Source organism: Micropterus salmoides, unplaced genomic scaffold (genome assembly GCF_014851395.1).
Source record: "Micropterus salmoides isolate LMB-PRFRI ecotype aquatic unplaced genomic scaffold, ASM1485139v1 Ms_hic_scaffold_20, whole genome shotgun sequence".
NCBI classification, from domain to species: Eukaryota; Metazoa; Chordata; class Actinopteri; order Centrarchiformes; family Centrarchidae; genus Micropterus; species Micropterus salmoides.
Genome location: NW_024041151.1, coordinates 8,410,001 through 8,432,772, shown reverse-complemented (window position 1 = coordinate 8,432,772; position 22,772 = coordinate 8,410,001). Strand labels below are relative to the sequence as shown.

General features: G+C 37.4%; 1 protein-coding gene across 1 annotated transcript; it reads left to right on the top strand.

The window, feature by feature from the left end:
- The first annotated feature begins 4,161 nt into the window (after nucleotides 1-4,161).
- Nucleotides 4,162-13,700, top strand: LOC119914825 (rhotekin-like). The gene is made up of 11 exons (XM_038734357.1): nucleotides 4,162-4,379; nucleotides 4,941-4,987; nucleotides 5,067-5,120; nucleotides 5,434-5,551; nucleotides 5,642-5,869; nucleotides 5,978-6,072; nucleotides 6,196-6,302; nucleotides 6,401-6,529; nucleotides 7,576-7,738; nucleotides 11,830-11,928; nucleotides 13,597-13,700. The coding sequence occupies exons 1-11, from the start codon at nucleotides 4,165-4,167 to the stop codon at nucleotides 13,686-13,688; spliced, it is 1,347 nt and encodes a 448-aa protein (XP_038590285.1). The 5' UTR covers nucleotides 4,162-4,164; the 3' UTR covers nucleotides 13,689-13,700.
- The last annotated feature ends 9,072 nt before the right edge of the window (nucleotides 13,701-22,772 follow it).

Sequence of the window (22,772 nt, the reverse complement as noted above, 5' to 3'; positions counted from 1 at the left end):
GAAACAAAACATTTTAATTATAAAGGTTTATCCTCCTACGTTACACGGGGCTATGTCTTTATCAGACTTACTGTGCAGAAGTTTGGGTGGTTGCACCAAATATTAGTTTGATTTAGATTTTCTGAAACATCACAACCTCACTGCAGTTTAAAATTTTATTTGTTTTATGATTCAATGTCTTGTTAAAATCTGTTTTCACTGTAGGTCTGAATAACAAAAGCACCACACAAGACTTATTCATTTATTTATAATATTCCTAATAAATTAATACATTTTATATTAATAAATTATTATTTATTATATTTTATTATGGAGACAATTAAAGTCAGAGAGAGTCTGAAAGTCTCTCTGTCACAATAAAGAAACCACCTGAGCTATAGGGACAGGTAGAGGTGAGTAAAATAAACGGGATGTGGGTCACTAAATCTGAGAAAATCATTAGTTGGGTGGGAGGCGGGTGGATGACTTATGCCAGTGCAGTCAGCTGCTGGCGTCATATTGTTAGTCTGTATAGCCTACCTATAAACCAGAGCATTCAGCACTGATCTGCTGTAGTTCCCGTTCTCTTATATATAAGTAGTCTGCACGTTATTCGAACAGTATAGTTCTGTGATGACAGTGGAGTGCTTCATTTGAGATACATTTACCCTAATGCATGTGAAGATTAGTGTACCAAAATTTCCCTGTCGCATTTGCATCACATGATCATAACTTGCCAGTCTGTAGGCCTAATTTAATGCAATTTTAGTGAGCCAAAAAATGGGGAGAAAGACCATGATCTTAGGTAGTAGGTCCCTTTGTATTTAGGTAACATCATTAGACTCTTTGTTTGTGTGACTGTAGTGGAAGATTGTGTTCAGGTGTAATTTTGGTATGAATTATCATAAATAAGATCTATTCAAAGAAACAATAAATCTAGACCTCTTTCTGAACCCCGAAGAAACGGATATTGCTTCACGTGACTCTGAAGGAAATGGCGTCTCATTTCTCTAAAAACATTATTTAGTCGTTCCTTCTCTCCCCGCTTGCTTTCGTTGCCCAGGTGGGCGGGACTAAGACGCAGGGAAAACACGCAAGTGGATGAAGAGAATTGAGAAGCACCCTATGAAGTCGATTTTTTTCTGACAGAACATATGTTCCTTGACGAACAGCACGTGACAAACTGCTTTGAATGTTACGTCACCACAGAAGGAAGTTACATTTTGAGGCACAGTAAAAGGACAAAATATTACATCATACAATAATGCAAGTAATGATTCACTGTACCAGTGTGTGACTGACAGTCATAAGCTGCTTGCTGGTAGTAACTCTGTTTAAGGATCCAGTTTGTTTTGTTTATTATAATAAACCCCCTTTACTTACTTTACTTACAAACTAAAATGATTTTGAAGCAATTCATGTGCTATCCATTTTTGTACAGAAATCAAAAAATTAAATAAGTTAATACATTACCCTTTATATTTAAGAGGAGCTGGTTTAGAGCAACTGCCCTCACATTATTGTGCTTCTAAGCCTAAACAAATGTCTGCTTTAAATTAATCTGTGTGTTAAGATACTGTAACTATTCAGTAGATATAATAGGCTACTCTTATGAACCACTGTATATTTAGGCATTCACTGTTGCATGTGCTGGAGCTGACAGAATAAAAGACTATAAGGTTTGAGTAATCCCTCATGCTACAGCTTCTTGTAGTGAGGCTTAAGACTGTTTTGCTCTCTCTGTTGAGCAACTAACTCTGTCTGCACCTCTACTAACACTCTTCAGTCAGCTGTGAGATTAGTCAGTCCACTAACTGCCCTGCCTGCTGAGTACACAGAGACTGGAGCACACCTCTGAGGCCCTACAGACAAGGAACATGAATGATAACATTGAGGTTAGTGAAAGAGTAAATTTATTTATTTATTTATTTGCATTTCTGAAAAATTCCTTACAGGTGCTCATATTGGGGTTCAGAACAGAAAAGGGTGAATGGTAATGTTTTGTCTTTTGTTAACGTAGGTGAAAAATACAACAAGAAAATTATAGGTAACTGTCCTTTTACACGGAAGCAAAAGGTATCGCTGATTGAAAATCTTGAGTGATTTTTAATTTAACATTTAATTTAACAGTTGATCACATCTGAGTTATCATAAGTTGCCTGTGTTCCCTTAATACTATTTGAAAGGTATTGTAATATGGCACAAATTAACCATTTAAAGTTGTTGCTAAACCAGTTCAGTGAACTACAGGTTATGCACTTATTTGGTATCTATTCAGAAAAAAACACAACATTTCAAAACGGCTTAGGCTCAAAAAAACATGACTGAATCATGTAACAACATTCTGATCCCTAAAGCTGAATACGTATGGCTTGCATTGTAAACCTCAAAAGACTACACTCACAATGATGTCCATTGTTAAACAAGTCTAAAAATCTTTAGTCAACACAGTGAAAAAACATTAATGTAAAGGCTGTGTTTATTTTATTAATGATGGGAAAATCAAATGTTGTCATAGAATATGAACAGAAATGTATCATTCAGAGGATCGCCATGTACTCAAGTCTAATAATAGATATGCAATAAAAATCACACATACATGTCTATTTTTACAGTTTTTAGTGTGTAAGAAGACAAAAAAAAATATTTTTCAACATTACAATACATTGTCATGTACACATAATGAAATAATAAATACACAGCAACCTCAACTAGAGACATACTCATATACAAAGCTCATTAAGAAGCATGCCACTAAGTAGATTATGAGTAAAGAATTCCATCAAGGATTTCCATCTACTGCAAGTGGACTTTGGAAAAGTTTTGTTTTTCTACCTATCAAAGAATAACAAAAAAATGTTGTTCCAAACAAAGACAATGGTAAAATGATCAGATGTGGGAAAGTAAATTCAAACAACATAAACCTTGTCATTGCTTTGTGATCTAACCAACTCACCTGAAATCATTTGAGTCTTGGGGCTCTGACAACTGTAGTATATCCAGGGATTAACGTGATGTACTAATTTAACACCGTCACCCCATGAGGCACTTATGTAACAGGTCTGGATCAGTTTGTTTGAAGCCTGTTGCCAGAAGGATCTGCAGAGTAGCACAGTTTGCAAGGATTAGGCTGGGAACCGGAGGGCCGCCGGTTTGAATCCAGCTCGGACCAGAGTTGCAGAGGGTGGACTGGTAGAGGTGCCAGTTCACCTCCTGCTGAAGGACGCCTTGAGTAAGCCCCTGAGCCTCCAACTGCTTGGGGTGCCGCACTGAGTGGCAGCTCCCTCACTCTGACATCTCTCTGTGTGTTGCTATGGGTCCTGTTTGTGCATGTGTGTCTTTTGGACCTCTGTGTAAATAATAACATAATAATTACAGAGTGAAAACTGAAAATTGAGTTTCCCCTTGCGGGATTAATAAAGTATATCTTCTTCTGATAAGAACTGCCACTGCCACCTGAAGTAATATATTTGTATATCATGAACAGCAACTGGAAGATTGAATTACTAATCACATTCCTTCACATGACACATCAAATAACAACACTAAACAGTCTACAGTGTGCTAGCAGCTCCATGAGGCTGTACTTTGGTTAAGTGGTTCTTTGGGCTAAATGGTAACGTCAGCATACTAACATGTCCTCACAGGGAGAATGCTAACATGGAACATGTACCAAATTTCATGGCAATCCATCCAGTACATCCAATAGTTGTCAAGACATTTCGTGTAAATGTCTGGGGGTCAATCTTGTTACTGGGTAAAATGTCTGGAAAGCACATGCAAAGTATTGTGCTAATCCATCTGGATAGATGTTGAGCTGTTTCACTGGATAACTGAAACATCTGACATCTGCTGGTTGTGCTAGATGAAAGGTGAGTAGATCACTAAAGTAATAAGGATTCATCCTCTGGTAACCATGGATATCTGCACCAACCATCCAATAGATGTAGAGATATCTCATTTTGGATTGAAATGGTGGACCAACTGACAGACCAACGTTGCTGCCAGGGTGTCTAATGCACCATTATTACAATGCATTGTACTAATACTTTGACTGTTTGACTTTTTGATTCCTGGAAGTCAGATAATTCTCAGTACCAGCCCCCCAGCACTCTAAGCTATTTGTCTCTCTTTCTTTTTCAGCAAAAGTATATGATGTATGATAAAAAGAAGGTTCTTTTTTCAATGAATCTCGGACAGGACGATGAGGTGCTGAAGCAGATTGAGAGAGAGGTGCGAATGCGGGAAGGGGCCAGTAAGCTACTAGCAGCTTGTTCCAGGAGAGATCAGGCCCTGGAGGCCTCCAAGAGCCTGCTAACCTGTAATGCCCGCATTCTGGCCTTGCTCAGCCAACTACAGAAGATGAGGAAAGCTCAAATCCTTCAGAGAGTGGGACACAGGTTAGATGGAGTGCAAGGATATACTGTATGTATGTGTAAATAGCCAGATAACAGATCTATTGTCTGTGGAGAGGGATATAAATGAATGTTATATAGTTGTAATGCAGAGCAGAAGCAAGTTTGTTGCCATTGTCAGCCACTAGAGGTCAAACAAGCTAACCTTTTCAAATTCAAATTCAAATTAGCTTTATTGGCATGAATGTATAGCAATAATATTGCCAAAGCTACATATAAAGTACATAAGGACAATTCATTTCATACATTTCATTAATGGTGTAATGGTGGACATTGTGAACATTTTGATGAAATACAATATGGTACAGTAGAATACAAATATTATCTTTGTGAAACATTAAATGATTTTTTTGAGAGTGTGTAACAGATGTGTTGATTCAACTCTATGTTATTCTTCTTGAGGCTGTAATTTGTGCTGTTATACCGGATGGCATTAGTGTTCCTGTTATGTTATCCATCCTGTGTGCATTCTTTCTTGTACGGTATGGACTGTACCGTACTGTATGTATGAATAGTTAGACAGATGATCTGTGTCTGTTACTGCAGGCCATCTGAAGATAAAGTGCCATGTTTAGGAAAGATAGCCCTTTCAGGTGAGTGTTAACAAAATATCACAGATTCAAAAAAAATACATGAACCAGGCATTTATGTTCCTAACTTTATAATCTGCAGACCTGCGAATCCCACTGATGTGGAAAGACTCAGAGTACTTCAAAAACAAAGGGGGTGAGTCAGAATGATGTGATCAAGGGAACTGATTGCACCAATGTGAATGTCTCAATTGAGATTATAGGCTATGGATTGAAATAGAAAAACAATTTAAAAATTGCACTGGAACCTTGTTAACCTCACAATATCTAGTTCTTTTGCCAGCTGTCATTATGGTGAAGGTTATAAAAGGGCACTGAAAAGAGAGAAATGATTGCCCAGCCTCTGTCACCTGCCTTGCCTGAGTGTATTTCATCACAGGTAATAAACAAATATATAGAAAGAGCTTTCTTATCAATTGCAGTTTTTACTCTATTCTTTGAACTCGCAGAGCTACATTCCTGTGCTGTGTTCTGCCTGCTTCAGTGTGGCACAGAGATCCATGACACTGGTCTGGTGATGGTAGACAGGACTTTAACTGACATCTGTTTTGAAGACACTATCATATTGTAAGTCACCTGTTTTGAGTTGTTTTTTTAGAGGTAAAATTTGTCATTTTAAACATCATTGGATAAATGTGTCTGTGTGTGTGTAAGCAGCAACGAGGTAGATCCAGGGTTCCAGCTTCGTGTTGAGCTGTACAGCAGTTGTGTGGTTGAGGATTTCTCCCTGAGCGCTCTAGGACCCAGGAGAGTGAGCCGTCTGGGGGGCTCTCTGGGATGCTCTTCAGGGAAAAAGATTCGTGCTGTGTTTGAGTCTGCTGCTGTTTGTGGATCCATTTCCAGTGGAGGAGATGTACCGCCTTTATCTCCTGACCTGTCTGCACTGTGAGGATGACAATTCACTCTGAAACACACACTAAAGGGTAATATTGTATAACCGAGTGTCACCTGGAAAAATGAAGATTGATTTTGCCCAATGCTTTCTGTCTGAAGGGGACCTAAGTATAACCTGCTGGCTCACACAACACTGATTATCGGACACATCCAGGAAGGTTTCAAGACACATGATTTGTCACTAGTAGCAACAGGTGATTTACAAGTCCTCTCCTAATCTTGTCTTCTTCAATTCAAATTCTCAATTTCTCCTCTCGTTGTCTCCTCTCATCTGCTCTCCTCCTGAAAATAAATCCCTAATCTCTTTATTTTTCCAGAGGATTGTCCATTCTGGTTGCCTCTGTATGGCAATATGTGTTGCCGCCTAGTTGCTCAGCCTCTGTGTATGATTCAGCCAGTCATTAGTGGCCAACTCAAAGTTAAGGTGACTAGATTTTCATATATGCTGCCTTGTGATTTAAAAAAATATTGCATCACATAATAATTCACTTTAATAACACTTTACTTCCTGCTCTCATTCAGCTTGGAGAGGACGATAATTACTGGGAAAATGTCTATGGCATCCTCAGGGGGCAACATCTCCTCTGCTATCAGAGTCAAGAAGACCTGGAGTCTGAGGACAAGCCACTACTTGTAATCCCCACAAAAAAGGTTTGTACTAAATGACCAAAGGCTCATGAATAATGAAATGAATTCATTAATGGTTCTGTCCATGTTGATTATGATAACATGCCAAGGCTACCAGAGTGCACTGGTGAATTAATAAAAACTGTCCTTGGAGAGGAACACCCTTGTAATAGTGAGAATCTGAAGATTGGAATCTTTTATGCCCTTTTAACCAGTTTTTTTTAAACTAATTTCCATCACTCTGTTAGACATTTTATCATCTATAATTTAAAAATGTCTGTTAATCCCAAACTACATAGTACACTACTGCATTTGCGAAATGTTTTAGACTTACACCTAAATGCACAAAACAAAAGAATAGTTGTGGCAAGTAAGTACATTTATTAAGAATTGCTGCTGCTTCTGAGGTACTTGAACTTTATTAGAGTATTATAATTTCCATCTACTTTATACCTATATCTTCCATTATCTGACAGCTATAGTCTTCAAAAGCAAAATATAAAATAAAAAACGCAGGACAACCTTATAAAGTCCACACATTATATATTGAGGTTCCCAATCTGTGGCTTGTGTCCCCTTGGTAGACAGTATCTACTTAGTGCCTCCAGTTTTCAAATGTTTTAGATGTTTATGAGGTGGTATCAGTGATTTCCCCCTGGAAAGAATTTTCTAATATTTCACAAAAAAAGCTAAGTCTTGACAAATGGCCCAGGCTTATCTTGTGGGGGCCAAGCCCCTAAATTAAGAACCATTAGATTAAATTACATTATGGCATTTGACGTAGCTAAATTTAAAAATAAGTTAGAAAGTAAAATGGTCTGGATTGTAGTCATGTTCAAAGTCAGCTGATTATATTATATAAGGATGTTTTTTTTCTTAGGTTAAAGCCTTTGAATTATTTTGGCAAGATGCATATGGGTTATTAATATCTCAGTATGTCTACTGTGCATTGTTGCTACATCTTGAAAAACACTCCCTTGGTACTTTGCCATGTGTATTCAAGCAGAAATCCAAAATGATTACCTGAATAATGAGATGAGAAAATGATTATGTGTGTGTTTTCCTGTCAGGATTCCATTGTCTATGTGTCAGAGAAAGATCCTGTCCAGTGCCAGAGTATTTACATCAGTACACAGCATCAAGGAGAGGATGTAATCTACATGCTGTCCACGCACACACCTGAAGATATACAGCGCTGGACTGAGGCCCTCTGGCAGCACATCTATAACATGAGTGAGGCCTGGATGAACTAAATTAATATTTTAACCCCAAGAGCACTTACACAGTCCTGTTGCTGCCACTAGCTACTAGCAAAGCTGCTGAGACTATATTTTAGCAGTGTAGGAAGACAGGTTTGAGTGACACATTGTGAGGGTGTTTTGTTTGCCCTATGTTTCTTTCAATTAACTGATGTGTGCCATGGCCATGAAGGAGTGATTACTATTATTGTTACCATAAATTATACAGTAATTTGGCCAATCCTAATCTGAGTTGCACTGATGGGATGCACACACCCAACACTTTTTAAATGCTAGAAAGCAATCTGAGAGTTAATGCTTCTGCGAAGGTTGCATAAACATCTAAATGCAAAACACACATGCAAGGTACAGTACAGTCATTTATGAGATCACGGAAACCCGCCTTGATCTACATCTGCACACAGAACAACTTGTTCTCTTCTTGGTTTATGGCCTGATTTTCTACCAAGTTTCTCAAATCTGTAAAAACGTTTTTCAAGCTATGTGGCAGAGGAACAAACAAACAGAAAGAAGAAAAACAAACAGCTAAAAAAACACAAGCTCCAGTCCTATGCCAGACCGGTCCAGAAGCAGTGATTTCCTGGAGACTTGTCATCTCCTTGTCTTGCCAGACAACCAGCAGAGATTCCTCACCTTTCATGAGATAAAATGTGTTGTGGATTAACAGACTACCTTAACACTCTCTGTGATGACTTTTTCATAGCAAAACACTAGCTTTTAAATGTTAATGGAGATCTATACTGTTCAGAGTTGCCTATTCTGAAGAAATGACAACAATCTTATCTTATATTCCACATACACTGATACATTGATCCACTGTGATCTTCAAGCATCGGGAGTATTTTTATTGTTTCCTCATCAAACGTGCAGACATTCTTACCTTGTGCCAAGTTTTTACAAGAGGCTTTAACTTTCCAATGTCAACTGGAGCAGTTGCATACTGTACATCTTAACTATATTTGTCTTAGTCTTGAATCTTACACACACACTTTGACAGTACCAAACTGCAAGTAATACTGTTACATGAAAGTAACAAAATGCACCATCTCCATTTTTCTTTTAAATGGCCGGCTGTTTTTGCAACTCAACTCAAAATTTAGCCAAGTTTGGAGTGGTTTGAGGCAATGATTATCAGGCTTTGTTTCTATTTTAAAAGGAGACAAAATATACCTGCTGATACCTGCAAGACGGCATTCTTTAATGACATGTTTGTGACATCAGTGAGACCAGATCAGTGAGTAGTCTGTGCCAAAGAAAATGTTTGTCTTGTGTCTGAATGAGACTGAGGTTTATCTATCTATCTATCTATCTATCTATCTATCTATCTATCTATCTATCTATCTATCTATCTATCTATCTATCTATCTATCTATCTATCTATCTATCTATCTATCTATCTATCTATCTATCTATCTATCTATCTATCTGTTCTATATATAGTACACTAGGAAGGAGTCAAAGAAAGGAAAGAAAGTCCCATCTTTGATTATGGTGACACCCAAAAATTATCTTGATGTTCCAGCCAGGACTAGTTTTGTACAGCTTTGTATTACGACAATGAGACATTCCAGAGTCTTCTGTTTTTGTGTATTATAACGATGCAGAAAGTAACAGGGCCACTTCGAGTCATGCAGCCAATGATTTGGTAGTTTTCTCATGTACATTAAATACCACAGCACCATAGCACCATCATTAGACAATGTGTAGTTTCATTCCAGTTTTACTTTTTCTACTAACATGATTCAACTTACACTAAATTTTGCAGAGCAGCAAGTTAAATATTTTGCCAAATAACTTCTAGCATAATTTCTTGATCTGCATGTAATTCATATAATCACTCGCTGGCTTCCCACACATGAACACTACCAGTTGTTGGAACTCCGTCTTTACAACCTGTATGAATAAACTGGTTCCTCAGGGATTTGGCAGGCATACTTAAGAGAAGTCTTGAACCTGCAATGGCTGCAGTGGTGTTCCCATGTGGGGTATAGAGGCAAAGTTCTATCGCTTTGCATGTCCTCCTTTCAGGAACTTGCAAAGGTCCTGCAGATAATATTAAGATTTGTTTAAAATTAATTTCAGTTTAGTTAAACAAGCAAATATAATTGACCATGTCAACTGTGTTAATCCAAAAGACAGGTATGTAATTAGTTTTTATTGCACACACACCTTTGTCTAAAACGGGGTTTTGGCAGTCAGAGTAATTACACAAACACTTTCGATACAAGCTTATTTGATATGCCTACAGGTGAGCCCGCCCCAGGCTTGTGTTGTTTCCTGGGCAGTCTCTATGTGTGTGTGTGTGTGTGCGTGTGTGTGTGTGTGTGTGTGTGTGATCATGGAAAAATGGGGTACTGGAGACACCTACTGTAGCGTGAACTACCACAGAAGCAGATTTGAGTACTTTACATATCTGTCTGCGGACAGATTTTATTAGCTCAATAGCATCACAACCATGCAAGATACAGTGAAATCAAAATAAAAGTGTGATGATGTATGTGAACGCTGGAAGTAGTGGAGTAAAAAATTGGAATTAGCTTTGGCAAGACAGCAAAAATTATTTGTTTTTGGACATTCAGTATTCATGTTGTTGGACATTCATTAATTTTCTTGCCAAACAATTGTGCCAATAATGACATATTCTAAATTCACAACTAACTATGTTTAATGTTGTGGATTCCCTGGATAAAACCAGGGAATCTTTCTGCGAACACACACACACACACACACACACACACACACACACACACACACAATGAAAGGTATTGTTCCAACATGTAGATCTTTCTACCATGTGGTACAGCATAGTTTTCAGTCATGTGACATGCGTAGTGATCTGGAGGGCAAAAGAACAGACCAACATAGCAGCTCACACCGCAACTCCCCCGTAGAGACGCCACAAAAGCAGTCAAATTTACCTTTCAACTTAAGAAAAAGAAAGATATGAACACAAACTGTAAGTGTAGGACATATCTGATCCATATAACATTATAGCATCGGCTGCCACATTTCTACCGTTAAAGACCGCCAGGTCCCTGCCACCGCTCAACTGCAGTAATGTTTACCTTGTAGGGAATCCCTAACCTAACACAGCCCAGGCTTGTCTCCTCCTTGATTAGTGCATCCGAAAGCACAACTACCATCCAGCATTTTGGCAACGCAATAGTAACAAACTCAAAATAATAGTGTTTCGCAAGTGAAACACTGTTTTTTTGAGTTTGTTATTCCAGTTGGGCAGGCAACGGAAAATAACGGCTGTGTTCAAAACGGGCTAAACTGCTGTTTCAGAAGGTGTCTAACAGGACAGCAAGGCATCGAGTGCTGTTTGAAACGGCTTGAACGATCTCTTCCTGATGCATAAGATGCCTTCAAACTGCCCCAGTAACGGCCAGCTTTGAAGGCAGCATCGATGTTGACTCAATGCTGTCTATTACCCATAAAACAGTGCGGCTGTGGCTGTGGCTGCGGCTGTGGCTGCGGCCACCGTAGATTTTGAAAACTGGTCAAGATGACGACAAACAATAAAGAATATTAGCCCCCGACTATAACCAACCAAGTTTGTCCAGAATGATTTCTGAGGCATCTGTTAGCCATTTGGCTTTTCAGTAGCTAATGAGCTGATGCTAAGGCTAGCGTCTCTCTTCTGACAAACAGAAGAGACGCAAGACGGCGTGCTGACGTCACGCCTTGCCGTAAGTGCTGACCTAGAAGGCTGTTAGAAACCAGTGTTAACAGAGATGCCTTTCACTTGAAAGTGATGTCTTCTGAGGCAGCTGTCTATCACGGTATTAAGGCAGCGAGGCAACTGCTTTCTGTTTCGAACACAGCCAACGTCTGTTTTGCCCTCCAAGGGAGTGTTTTCTTTGGAATGTAACGTCACGTGAAAACTATGAATACTGTATTGTCACAGATTCTCTGGGTGACAAAATGTTTTGAGATACTGCCAGCAAACGCAATTATTTGTTTTTGCCGCTTATTTGCAGAGAGACAGAAGCTGACTAGAAATTAATAAAATATTTTCTATTCATGTGGTTTGAAAATCCCTGCTTAAACTATTTGTTACAGGCCAGTGGAAGCAGTGTTGTGATCACGTCATGAAGATTGTAATCCCGAACACCAGGAAACCCATTACAGTGAAGCAGGGATCACTCTACCATGAAATAGGTAGTGTATCACAAGCCTCAGCCTTTAAGGGCCATATTAGTGGTTTTGTTGGTTTACTTCCAGTTATTTACTTTACATCACAGTTCGTCATTTTATGTTAATTGTATTTGTGTTGTAATTGTAATGTATTTTCTTCTGAGTGTATTAAAATCTATTAGCAGATCCTTAAATCCTGCTAGAGTTGTGTAATCCATCACAGCAAGAAAGCCAACGTGGAAGTGCCTTAAACCGGCATTCTTTCTTATGGGGGCAGCTCCACTGGTTCCAAAAAGAAGTTGGATTGCATTGGACTTAATGGCAAAATGAGCCAACTTCTCATTTGATTTGTTACTTCAGTAAACACTTTCCTAATGAGTTTATGGTCTCACTTTCTAGTTTTAAGCCTTCTTCAATACAGCAAGATGTTCATTTATTAAATTATGGTCCCATTTAGAGAAAAATAGACAAGAATGCAGAGTATGCTTTCGGTCTTGTGATTAACAAGTCACGACCTGTCAATCAGGCTAGAGGCGACGCATATCGACTGCACTGTGTAAATTTGACAAGCGCTTTTGAAAAAGCTTTTTTGTAGTAGGCTATTCATTTTCACGTTAAGTAAATTTTGCCTGTTTTTCACTAGCCAGAATTAGCATCCCAGTTAATATCACACTTAACGTGAATTATCGATGCACCTTGCTAATGAGGCTAGCTAGTTCCACCCTCTCGTCCAAATATGGTCACGTCCAGACATGTCTGGTTCAAAAAACCCAAGATGGCGAAGGCCAAAATGCCAAACTTAAGGCTTCAAAATGGTAGTCATGGTTCAAATGTTCACTTCTTTAACCACAGCAATTTATGTGAAATACGCTAGCTCCTTAAGCCTGAAAGAAAATGACCCCTTTTTTAGTTGTTATGTGATCCATTGTATAAACAGAATGACTATAACAGCTTTTTTCAACTTCTTCACTGTTATTGACTACACAATTCAAGCAAGTTTCACAAGTCTGTAAATTGATTTCCATTTCATGTGGAAAATAAATGAAACTAGGTGCTGCTTTAAACAGTAGGAAAAAATATATGCAAACTTCTGAAACTGTATAGCATGCAAAAGATGTACAGTACAAATTTGTAGTTAGAACTAATACCTGAAAACATATATATCCATGGCTGAATCATCCTCTTTTTATCATCCACAACATCTGTCCCTCCATGTCAAGAATTCTGACACTATGATGAGACGTGAAATGTTATGCCTCATTTGCACATGTTTTGGCTTCATCTGCAACGTGCCGAGTGACGCCTGGCCTAAAAGTAGACAAACAGGTTTGAGTAAATAGCAGGATCTAAAAGAGATAAATAATGCTGCCGACTATGACATAGGACAACAAGCCAGACACTGTCTACGTGAATAGGTGTATTATCTTCAACACCTGCTGACAAAAACATCAGTCATGCTGATCACAAAATATACAGCAAACCTTAATACATATTGTGAGAAAAAATCTCTCAGAAGTAAGAGAGAACAATATAATGCAGTAAAGTAAAGAAGAATGTCTCTCTGAATGCCCTGTTATCAACTACTTATCAACTTACGGGAAATGTTTCTAGTCAGAAAGGAAGATATGTGATCTAGAGTTTCAGATTTTTAAAACATCTGAAAATGTCTATTTTTCTTGCTCTGTTTTTCAGTAACACCAATCTCCCCCAGAGAGGGTCTTGTGGTTCCAGATTTATCTGTTGAGATCCACACTTTGCTCTCTTCCTATTACAAGGAAAGGTAGGCTTTCTTCAATAACCTCCACCATTCACATTTTCACCTCTGCATGAATTTGCCAATACAATTTACTTCCTCCCGGTGTATACCAAAATCCTCTCCTAATGCTCACAATAACACACATAATCACGTTTGTTTTAAGAGTCAACAAGGCTTGCATTGTAACTAGAGGAAGTGCAAAGGATGAACAGAACACGCTAATGACTCAGAAGCATGAAAATTAACACTGACAAACAAAAATGTCTGTCTGAATTTGACCCAATTGAAATTGAATGAAAATTCCTGCCTACACAATTTAGATAAGCATGCATTTTTTTCTATCAATATTTCAATAGGCATAATGTCAACAAAGGAAAAAGGTATGTGACACATGCATTCTAAGTAATATCTGTTTATTGAGATTTCATATCTTGTAAATCTTTGCGCATTGCATTGTCTGTTTTACATTGGTAGTTCTGTTAAGTGCTCAGTGAAATCATATCACAATCACTGTGGAATTTGTGTGGGAGGTTTATATTTTTTCATAATGTACGAGTGCTGAGATTCAGGCTTTATTAACAAGTTTTAATTACATATTAGAGTCAATTTTTTTGTTTTGTCGGTTTATTGATTATCATGGAAAAAGCAATAACAAACAGAGGTTATAAACTGTCTCATGCATCAATTAAGGTCAGCAGTGTATCTTAGCAGGTGGCGTCACGGCTAAGCAAGATAAATACCTCTTTAACTCAAACACATAATGGTCCTCTTAGACACTGTGGGCTGTGTTGTCAGACAGTGTGTGTTTTCCAGATAATTTGACTTCTTTGAATGGCAAACAATCAAAGTTACAAGTTTAACTCCGCACATAATGCACCTGGGTGTCAAATACTACAGATATTGTTCAGTAGTGTCAAGGTTTGTGTACAGAGAAAGGGCATAGATTGGTCAAAAGACATCCTGGAGAACAGGTTTTACTGGAGATGCTGATAGATGATATATGTGAAGTAACAAGCTAAGATGATGACTGGGTCCTGCTTTTATGCTTTTACAATGCTGCCCTTGTGAAACTTTGAATGATTTGTATGAATGTTTTCCCCCAGTATTCTAGGAGTGAGTCAGACCTCTCTCAGTATTGTATGCATAACCACGTTGTAAGGAGCCAAAGGTTAAACACCAGTAGATGTTCATTAGATGCCTAGCTGTGATTTTACATGTCTGTAAAGGAAGGCAACTGAGCGAGTCAGTGCTGTCTAACTGTCACTAATTTGTATAGACTCAATCTTGTTTGTTGAATCTAATAAAAATAATGTGCCACCCAGGGATACATTTATATTTAAGGCTTGACATGTACTCTGCAGAAATAATAAAAATAGCAAAGACATTTTAAAATTCATTATTAAGTTTTTCAACGTACAAGCAGCCTTATCATGCCACTTTCATTTAAAACACTGTAGTAAAACATTGTAGTAGAAAACTGTCTTGTAATCAGGACACTGCATTGCTGTATAGAATTTTTAGTACTGGGACATGCATTCAAAAACAAATGTAAAAAGATAAATAGTAAAATGTCCTTCTGCCCTGAGGCAAATGCAGGCATTCATTATGTACTCATAACCTTGTCATTATGATTTGGCAAAGTTTTTGTGTGTGTGCTGGGAAGAATATGAAACATCCTCATACCAACCTATGCCCACATATGAAATTGGCAAAGTCACAGCTCGAGGTTTTACCAGATATGTGCATGATTATTTTCAACTGTTAAGAAGGTAGATCGTTTGTTCAGACAGGGATATTAATTGTAGTGTGTGTTTCACACATAAATTCCATTTCGATATACCTGTCTAGCAGGTCATTTCACACAGAGCATTAGTTCCCTAAACAGAAATAGGTGGGAACTGACAAAGTAAAGTTTTTGTTGATGCTATGGAGCACCACCATCTTTTTAAACATTGTTCTACAAATTTATTTGTTTCTCTCTCTTTTTTAGTTATTGACGGCCTTGCCACAGTTGCACTAGAGGGTTATGGACCTGTCCTAATTCTATCCATTTGTGGTTACCACGCCTGATCAAGAAAACGGACATGGACATGATAAATGGTGCTATTTTAAACTCCACAGAGGAAACATCCAAATTAGTCTTAATATCATATAAATTTACCAAGCCAGCATTATTTGTAAAAAACAAACAGACTGTCTGGCTATTTTAAATGTATTTTAATGTACATTATATTTTATTTTACATTATCTAGCAGTATTGTATTATATTTTGTGCATTTAAATAGAGACTAGTGCATCTACCAAGTGGCCTCAAATAAGTGTTCTGTTGACCCATAGGCAGTTCCAGTATACTGATGATGAATTTTCACCTGCACTAGTCCAGTATTTGGAAGATATAACCTCCTGGGATTTACCTGACACACCCGTAGCTACTTCCCTTCAATCTGTGTGAGATGAAGCAACTGAAAGTCAATCCTCAACCAAGGTGCTCAGGTTGTGTGAATCTTCTGAATATTTAGTTAACTAAGATAACAGTGAAACACCAGTACACAGCTCAAGTTCAGATTTAGTCCAGTAGCAAGCAAGCTTGGGGTAAGTTATCAGTGGCCCTCTGTATAGACTGATGGCATAAAGCAAATAAATAAAATCATTTCCAAAAATAGAGAAAGGGTTAAGGATATATTTAACACTGTTAAAATACACTGTGTAGTTGTTTATATGTTTAAAATGACTGATAATTCCATAAACACATATGGAACAGTGCGGCTAAAATTTTACTCTGTTTGAGTAATACGCTCAAATTAAATATATATATATATATATATATATATATATATTTATAAATTATAAATTATAAATATATGTAACTTAGAACTTAGAACTTAGAAAAATTGTAATTTACATATATATACATTTTGACCTTGTACTGAGCCAACAATTGAGGTTTTACTGTGTCTAATGATATTAAAGAATTGTTGCAACCTGATGCCTACACTGAGCCCAGTACTGTGAATCACTCTCAGTGACCTGTGGAACTATAATGCTTTTGGGATAGTGTAGTGGATTTTTTGTTTTTGATAACCAAATAGCACTGGGAATTTGAAAAGTTCACTACACAGACAAACACTTCTGAGTTAATCAATAACCTGCTGAGAAACAACAGTAAAACACTTGCCTAAACATGTTCATACTGAATCACAATCTCCACTATCATTTTTCCCCTAGCTTTCTGAAACCTCAGTGACGCATTTCATGCGATAAAGAACAAGTGATAAAGAACAAGTGAACAAAACAAAGCCAAGAAAAAAAAATGAGCTTGTGAGCGGATGGCTTATTCAACATGGCTCCCTCTGTTATTCATATGAAAAAAATATTCAGGACAATGAACCATACTAGTTATTACAGGACTTTTGTGACATTAATGAGCAACACAAATTGCATGCAGTAACTATGTCTGTGTCTAAAATTACACTGATGGGAGTGTCAGATCTATTTCAATGTCAGTATCACATCTGTAATTCCACAAACAGTGCATTGACTCTGAGAATGATAATTACAGCAATAATAATAACAAAATAGGCGCCGCTCCGGTTATTAATGAATCACTGTAGTGTTTCCTGCAGCATTACTATGGTTTTTCGGGCACTATAGAAAATTACTATAGTAATACTATAGAGTTGGCTATGGTGATCTTATAGTGAAGTTATTATACCATAATGTTTATATAGTATTGCTATAGTGTTTTCTGTAGTACACCCCACACTAAAAGTAGTATACTAACATATTATAATAGCAATATATTAGAGCAGTAGGTTCTGCGTAGTGGAGGAGCAGTGATGCTGAAGGTTAGGAGGGCTGAGTGGACACTGGTGAGAAAAAAACACCAACACATAAATGCCTATATAATATACTATTTATAAGGAATGTTACTATTATTTTCTTTCCCTTCTTTCTTCACTCTCACATTCCCTCCTCTTAGTCTCTATATCCCGTCTTTCCTCAATCTTTGAAACTGATGCAAATAGAAGACATGGCACTGTTAAATTTATATTTATTCAAAATGATGTTTTACCACTTCAAAATAATAAATAATACTGTTGAAGAGTTAATACTTATCATACCTGTCTTACTTTTAAAAGTATAGCTCTGATCAGCAGCTAGGACTTTAATACATCATAGTGGCTGAATGCATCATATTGGTGAACACAACAATTCATATCACATCATCATCAAAGTTCCTGTGTGTGAGAACTGTTTTAAAAAAATAAAAACAGGTTAAGGATAAGTACACAGGTTAAGTTATTTTCACAGTTAGCCACACCCAAACAATTCATGATTTCAAAATACAGATCACACAGTTTATTTGAGTTATTATATACATTTATTTGCTTTAGCCTTACACTGTTTACATGGAGTGCACACATTTTCACATTGTAGGGTTAAGTAAACATTTTCTGTTTATTAATCATGTTTATTGTGTTACCATGTTGGAGAGAGGTCTATCCTGGTGGAAGAAAGGTGCAGCCAAGGGTGGAAGACAGTTAAATCCTGTGACCTACCAATCAAGCCGTACCATGTGCTGCCATGTTGGAAGGGGATTTTGGGTTTAGTTTGTTTTACTTTGTAGTTGTCCATTTTGTTTTCCCCTTGTGTGTGAATTGGTTTGGCCAAGCCACTATATCTGTTCCCTTGTGTCTCATTCAGTTAGATCAGTTTGTTCAGTTCATATCCTGTTTTGTTATATTTTGTTTTGAGTATAGTTATATTTTGTTGACCTTTTTTATAGGCCTAGTTGTAAGGTTTTGGTTTCTATTGTTTAGTATTTTTGGGTAAATAAAAAAAACTATTTTTCAACACAAACTCCTGTTCTCCTCATTCCCTGACTGTTTGGTCCCTGACAGTTTTTCTAACCCTTTCTCTTACCTGTTCTCCCTCTCTCAGCACAAGAATCAGAATCAGAGGGGGGGATTCAGTGGAGCCTGAAGATTATCTGCAATTGACCTGAGCCAACCATTTTTTTCTCCTCTCCATGTCAGCTGGGAAACCATACATTTGTACTCCTTTTTCTGAACGACTGCAGCAGCATCCCCACACAGCACAATAAACCATGCTGTAGACTATTGTAAGACAGTACACAGGCACGAACCACTTAACATGCTATTTTCTGGGTTTATTGGAGATTTATTAAATTAATAACCTACATGACAATCATTGATAGTCACCTTCCTTTTCTATCGGAAGTAATAAAGATCCCATTAGTCATTAAGATTAATTAACTCCAAGGGATTACTAAAAGGAACGTTAAAAAGTTAAATCTGATCTGAATTTTGAAACATTGTGTTTTCAATGTAAGGTTAGCCAAAAATGCCAACAAAGTAGGTGATTGTAGCCATTACTATCAAACATATATGTCCTTCTAACTACATACATACATACAGTGTGCTGTACAAATATTTTAATCAAGGCATTTATTGTATAAATTACCAAAAGTCGCTCGTTCATTTTCAATTGCCCGCCTAGGACTATCTGTGGTCTCCATGAGCCAAGTGACAATCAAGCATTTTGGACCCTCGCTGACGTGATTCTCTGTCTAAGGGCTCTGCTTAGCAGCATGTAAGTGATGTCATATCACGCTCTGTCAGTTTAAGAGGGTAACCTCTGACCCTGAGCTGTGAGTGACTGTGACGTGTATGTTAAGAGAGGCCTCCGATTCGTTTATGTAGATGCCTATCACGTTTCTTTTGTGATTGGTTAAGGGGTGGGCCTAACAGGCAGAGCAGATCGGAGTTATGGGTCAGCCTGCTGCTTAATTGTAAAGTGTAATTTAATTAATATACATACAGTCAGTATCCTGGCTAGTTTATAATAAGTTTGTGAGAGCTGTACTATTAGATAGCAACAGGTTAGCACCATCGCTATCAGCAAGCTAACGTCAAACACTATCCCACTGACAGCGCCATGTGTGACCTGATAAACACCTTTGGCTTCGAGGGAGACCATCCTGTGCCTGTTTTAATCATCTTTCTGAAAGGAGTGCAAAACATGACAACAGAGGGAGTCACCTGGACAATGCAATGAAACTGGGCTTAACATTACTTTGAAGAGTAAACATCACTGCCTGACAGGCGCTCAATTGAGCAGCATAACAAACAGGTGGAGGAAAACAGCTACAAACTCAGTTGGATCATAACATTTATTAAACTCCGTGGGAAAACGTTAAACCACACTGCGGGAAAGTGCGGTTTCAAGACCGCCTTGCCGCATTTATCCTCAAGTGAGCCCTCAGCTGTGGTGAGTGAAAGCATCTTTTATCATCCTGACTCTGTACTACTTCTGCATGTAGCCAGGAATGTTCTTTCCATTTTGATTTCAGGATCTCTGTGGAAAGCGGCTATAGAAAGGGTCTGGATCCCTAAAACGTCTATGCGTTGTTGACTTCAGTGGTGCTGAGCTTACTGCTCTTTGCTTATGAGGGCTCATTTGTTCTGAGCTTAGTTATGTCGGCTTAAATATTGCATTCTTAATTTAGGTTTGTGACAGTGTTACTGTAACTTGTGTCAATGCACTCCTCTCTCTCGCTCTCTCTCATTTAGTGTTTTGTAGAACCATGCTGTTTGTTGACATTAAAAACACAGTAGCAAGAGATTATTGTAGTTTCACTGGCATCTATGTTTTGAAAAGCATTTTTATGAAATAGTATGACTAATAAATAATTACACAAGTCTGTACAGACACATATATATTCCAATTAAATTATTATATAGTCTAATATGAGAGAAAAATATTTATGCTCCATGATATCTGTAATCTTGAGTAGGCTTATTCCCAGTGCATTCAGTGCACTCTTACAAATAAAAACTGTAGTTGTTTTTTTAAGAAAAAGGTCAACTTGTGTATTTGAAATGCATACAGATACATAACACATTAAAACAGGATTTTTATGGAACTCAAAATGGTAACGGAACTGGTTTTAGTCCATGGACATTAGACAATTAGTAACATTAACTGTAAAATAAGAAACCAAAGTATATCAGTCTGTGACTCTATAACTCAAATTTTAACTATTTTAACTACTATAACTATAAAATTTCAACTAATCTATATACCGCATAATAGAATTCCTGAAATTCAGTTATGGCTTTAGGTTTTAGTGTGCCACCCCAGGTTTTTCAGTGGCCCCATCCGGCCATCCCTAGGAACATTTTCTGGGGGCGCCGCAGTCGGTCAATACGGTCAAAAAAATACAAAGTCGGTCAGCCTGAGTTCCCTTTAGCGTAGTTTTTTCAACCCCTAGGGCTCCGCGGTCAATCCCTCACTGTAATTCCAACCATGCCTATAGTAATACTATGATGATGTTATATGTTCTACAGTGTGTTTATATATATATACTGTGTATATATATATATATATATATAGTATAGCAATACTAATTAATTATTACTACTGAGCTTGGTATATTTTAATGCACTTAAGAACTACAAATTTAGTTTCGTCATGCAGCCTTGTGCTGTATAATGACAAATAAACAACCTTGTACCTTGTACCTTGAAATATTATAGGAATACTCTAAATAAATAAAAAATAATCTAATAAAATAGCACAACAGAAACAATCCTATAAATTATATAGAACACTACAAACTTATAATAGGACACTATACCATTCTTATAGCATGGAAACAGTTAATTTTAAGGGTGGGGTCATTTATGTTAGAATATTATAACAAATTGCAAATGAGAGGTCTCACATTAGATCTCAAAACTGGCCCCCAGGCGACCGGTGTATGCAAATAAATAAAAACATAGCTCACTAATGCACAGTTTACATACAGGATCTTCTTTTGACTTAACTTTTCTTCTGGTGTTTTTTTAGTCTATATGCTATACTGTTCAGAAACCTTAAACTGGTGTAGAAAAATGCTGTAAAGTAAATGCTTACCTGGAACCTCCACCATGATTCATTGTTGCCTGCAGACACTCATTACTGTACCGCTCCCTTCTTCGAACAAACTGCCTACAGCAAAATATTTATAATTTTGACTCATCAGTCTGGAGTACCAGCTGTCATTTTTCTGCACCCCAGTTTCAGTGGTTCTATGCATAGTTGAGTTGCATGGCCCTGTTTCCATGTTGTGAGGTATAACTTTTTCGCTGCATGTCTTTCATTTCTGACCAGACTTCTCCGGACAGTAGATGGGTGTACCAGGGTCCCACTGTTTTCTGCAGCTCTTAACTGATGGCACTGCTGGACACCTTCTGATTAGCGAAGTTAGCATAATGTGTCTTTCATCTGCTCCAGTAAGTTTCTTTGCCAGACCACTGCGGTCCTCCGTGTCGCCTGCTTCTTTGTGCTTCTTTAAAAGAGCATGTGGAAACCCCTGTCTGTCTTGAAATGTCTACGTGGGAGAGACTTTTCTGTTCTAGAACAACTACCTTGTGTCTTGTTGCTGTGTTCAGTCTTGCCATGATATATGACTTTTGACAGTAAACTATCTTCCGCAATCTCACCTTGTTGGCTGAGTTTGGCTGTTCCTCACCCAGTTGTGTTCCTCCTACACAACTGTTTCTTTTTCAGTTAATGATTGTTTTTCAACCTATATATTGAATTTATGATCATTAGCACCCATTTGGTATAATTATTTAATCATATACCTGCCAATATGCCTACAAAATCCCTTAATATGTGAAGGTGTACCTAGAAGAATTCATGCTGTTTTGATATTGATTAGATTTAGATTTTTCTTCTGTCCACTCACTTTTTATTTTGTTAATTGATAAATATAATCTATTAACATGTCTGTTTTTGAAAGCATTCTTACTTTACAACATTATTCCATTTCCATTTTCCACAGATGAAATTTTCATAAAGGCCTTAAGTAATTTAAGATTGGAATATAATAAATCAGAAGTGGAGTGTCTCATTGCTTATTATACATATACATAGAGAGAAAAAGAGTTTGCTCCCATCCCACAGGAAACTAAATATTTTCAATTAAGTATTAAAAGGGAAAATTGATTGATTGAATGGATTTCTGTAAAACACCTAGTACACTACTAGGTGTTTTACAGAAATCCATTCAAGACGAAGAAGTAAAGACAACAGGATCACCCAG